The sequence below is a fragment of the Oncorhynchus keta genome, chromosome 33 (assembly GCF_023373465.1).
Source record: "Oncorhynchus keta strain PuntledgeMale-10-30-2019 chromosome 33, Oket_V2, whole genome shotgun sequence".
In the NCBI taxonomy this organism is placed as follows: domain Eukaryota; kingdom Metazoa; phylum Chordata; class Actinopteri; order Salmoniformes; family Salmonidae; genus Oncorhynchus; species Oncorhynchus keta.
This window is the reverse complement of record NC_068453.1, coordinates 10268679-10272257: the sequence shown is the minus strand read 5'-3', so window position 1 is coordinate 10272257 and position 3579 is coordinate 10268679. Positions and strand designations below refer to the sequence as shown.

At 43.7% G+C, this 3579-nt stretch overlaps 1 protein-coding gene across 10 annotated transcripts in view; it reads left to right on the top strand.

Annotated features, from left to right (window-relative positions):
- Positions 1-2972, top strand: part of LOC118392310 (transcription factor EC-like) — a 17411-nt gene extending 14439 nt beyond the window's left edge. For all 10 annotated transcript variants that reach the window (XM_035784165.2, XM_035784168.2, XM_035784173.2 and 7 more), the window contains exon 8: positions 1030-2972. In XM_035784165.2, the coding sequence (XP_035640058.1) occupies positions 1030-1485 (456 nt within the window). In that variant the 3' untranslated portion in view covers positions 1486-2972. The remainder of the gene's footprint in view (positions 1-1029) is intronic.
- Positions 2973-3579: the final 607 nt, after the last annotated feature.

Here is a 3579-nt window from a genome sequence, read left to right as displayed (position 1 = left end):
GACGTGAACCATATTGCTGACCTGCTGCTGATTGATGAGGTTTTGTCATCGGTTCCTCCCTGTCATGTTTATGACACAAACCCCCGAGGGCCCTGGCTGCTTCCTGAGAGGGGGGTCTGGAGACGAGGGGTAGATGAAATGGATTGGCCTCCGCTACATTAGAGTGCTATTAGAATCCTCTTAGGGATTGCCCACTTTTTTGTTTAAAATTTTCGCCTGAAATGACATTCCCGAATCTACCTGCCTGTAGCTCAGGCCCCGAAGCAAGGATATGCATATTCTTGGTACTATTTGGAAGGAAACACTTTGAAGTTCATGGAAATGTGAACAGAAATGTAGTGGAGTATAACACAATAGATCTGGTTTAAGACAATACAAAGAAAAAAACTACCTTTCTTTTGTATTTTGTTGTACCATCATCTTTGAAATGCAAGAGGAAGGCCATACTGTATTTGTCCAGCCCAGGGCAAGTTTAGATTTTGGACACTAGATGGCATCAGTGTATGTGCAAAGTTTTAGACTGATCCAATGAACCATTGCATTTCTGTTCAAAATGTTGTATCAAGACTGCCCAAATGTGCCTAATTTGTTTATTAATAACTTTTCATGTTCAAAATTGTGCACTCTCTTCAAACAATAGCATGGTATTATTTCACTGTTTAAGCTTTTTGCCAATATCAGATATGTCTATGTCCTGGAATTGTTCTTGTTACTTACAAGCTTATGCTAATCGCATTAGTCTACATTAGCTCAACTGTCCCCGATCCCGAAGAAGTTCTAAAGTCAATCCATAATAATCTACCAGACTATGAGGGATGTGTGCGTGTGTGTCAGGGGGTGTATGTGTGTAATGTGTATGCACCCATGTGTGTGTGTGTGTGTGTGTGTAAGGGTTGCCAACTCGTACGGAGCTCATTCTGAGAAAAGTAATCTCCTTCATTAAAAGTCTTCTTCTTCAACACTGTTCCCATTCATATGTTTTTGAGAATAACACTGTCCTGATCCTTGGTACTTTTCTGTGCTTTTCAGGAGTTGGAGATCCAGGCCCGTGCTCATGGCCTCCCCAGCATGGCCACTGCCCTGGGTACTGTAGAGCTCTCCTCCCACCTCCTCAAACAACAAAAACAACAGCAGCAGCCCTTGGCTCCCCAGTCACTGCAGGGTCTCCAGCCACCCCTGTACCAGGAAGAACTGAACGGGGAGTACCTCCAGAGGACCTCCATGCCAGCCATGGTCACCGGGGTTACAGACCAGGGTCAGGGGGTGGTTGATGACTCCACCACTTTCTCCGACCCGCTGTCTCACTTCACAGACTTCTTCAGCTCCACGCTCAAAGAGGAGCAACGGCTAGACGAGATCCTCATGGACAACCCGCTCTCGCCTTTCGGCACCGACCCGCTTCTCTCCGCCGGCTCGCCCGACGCCTCCAAGGACTCCAGTCACAGGAGCAGCTTCAGCTCGGACGATGGCGACGATGACCTATGATCCCTGACCCCTCCGCGACCCTGTGTCAAAGGTCAAAGGACAAACCGCAGTTGGTCACCCTCACAAAGTGGTGCAGGGATTTGTTCCAGCCCAGCACCAACACATCCGATTCCACTGACCAGCTCGAATCATTGAGAGCTCGATTCGTGGGCTCAGGTGTGTTAGTGCTGGGCCGGAGCCAGCACCCCCTGTGGCTCTCCAGGACCAGGGTTAGTTACCACTGTCCCTCCCACTTTTTGAAAACTTTGATCGAGAGTGCATACAGCACCTCTGCCTCGCAGACAGAACCAGACTCATGAGAAAAAGGGAGAAAGACAATCGGTCCAAACTGATCATATAATACTGCTCCACAGTGCATTGGACACTGGGGTTGTTGAACACCACTGTAAACTATGCAGACTACTTCACCGTAAACTATGCAGACTACTTCACTGTAAACTATGCAGACTACTTCACTGTAAACTATGCAGACTACTTCACTGTAAACTATGCAGACTACTTCACTGTAAACTATGCAGACTACTTCACCGTAAACTATGCAGACTACTTCACTGTAAACTATGCAGACTACTTCACCGTAAACTATGCAGACTACTTCACTGTAAACTATGCAGACTACTTCACCGTAAACTATGCAGACTACTTCACCGTAAACTATGCAGACTACTTCACTGTAAACTATGCAGACTACTTCACTGTAAACTATGCTACTTCACCGTAAACTATGCAGACTACTTCACCGTAAACTATGCTACTTCACCGTAAACTATGCAGACTACTTCACCGTAAACTATGCAGACTACTTCACTGTAAACTATGCAGACTACTTCACCGTAAACTATGCAGACTACTTCACCGTAAACTATGCAGACTACTTCACTGTAAACTATGCAGACTACTTCACTGTAAACTATGCAGACTACTTCACTGTAAACTATGCTACTTCACCGTAAACTATGCAGACTACTTCACCGTAAACTATGCTACTTCACCGTAAACTATGCAGACTACTTCACCGTAAACTATGCTACTTCACCGTAAACTATGCAGACTACTTCACCGTAAACTATGCAGACTACTTCACCGTAAACTATACAGACTACTTCACCGTAAACTATGCAGACTACTTCACCGTACCTATCATGTGTCTTTGCGACATGCCAAAAGAGGATTGTTTCCTTTTCAGAGGTATAGTATTACTGTTATTGTATAAAAGGACTTTAAACCATTGAGATTCACTGATGGGCCCTATCGAGAGCTAGTTACTGGTGGTTCCTCTTCCAAACAGAAATGAAAATGGAACAGTGATACTAGCCGAAAAAGCCTAACACGTCCTTCGTTCATCTTTACATTTATTTTTATAAAATGTTTTATGTATTTATATGTGTTTTAATCCATGTATTCCCAAAAAACATGACATTATCTAACATGCTCTCTTTTCTATTGGTGGGGGTGGGGAAAATATAATAAACCCCTTTTTTTTTAAATAAATCAGACTTGGCGTTTTGTCATTACAATCACACATGCGCACCACATACCCAACACAAAACCTCTCGTGTTTAATTTGTAATATTACGCCCTGCTCTATCACCAAAAAAAAGTATGGACGCCCGTTAACTTTCATCATTTCCTATCCAACAGGAGCAGTTCAGTTATGAACCAGGAAGAGTGACAGAAAGGTTGATTATCACAAAATCAGAGGAGGCTCGACCTATGAGGCTAAACGGATGAATAAAGGGCCATACAGGGGAGCTGTGCCTGAACAGAGGAAGGTGGGGGTAAAATGAGGGTTTCACCCAGGCTGACAGACAGTAAATGAGTGACAGAGAGAGGACAGAGAGAATGGGAAAACGAGGAGTGATGGTGCTGATCCAATTAAGGGCTCTTAAGGACAGGGAAAAGGCCGAATTAAAGGTGAGTATAGAGTAGGCTTTAAAGAAACGTGTCCGTTAAAAGTTCTCTGAAGAAGCTAGATGACTGGTTTTAAAGAATATACTGTCCAATCAATCATTGAGAATCAAAATAGTTGCTTAAAATAAAATCTAAACTTCACTCATAAAAGTTTAGTCACACTTGTTTTGGATCCATATAACG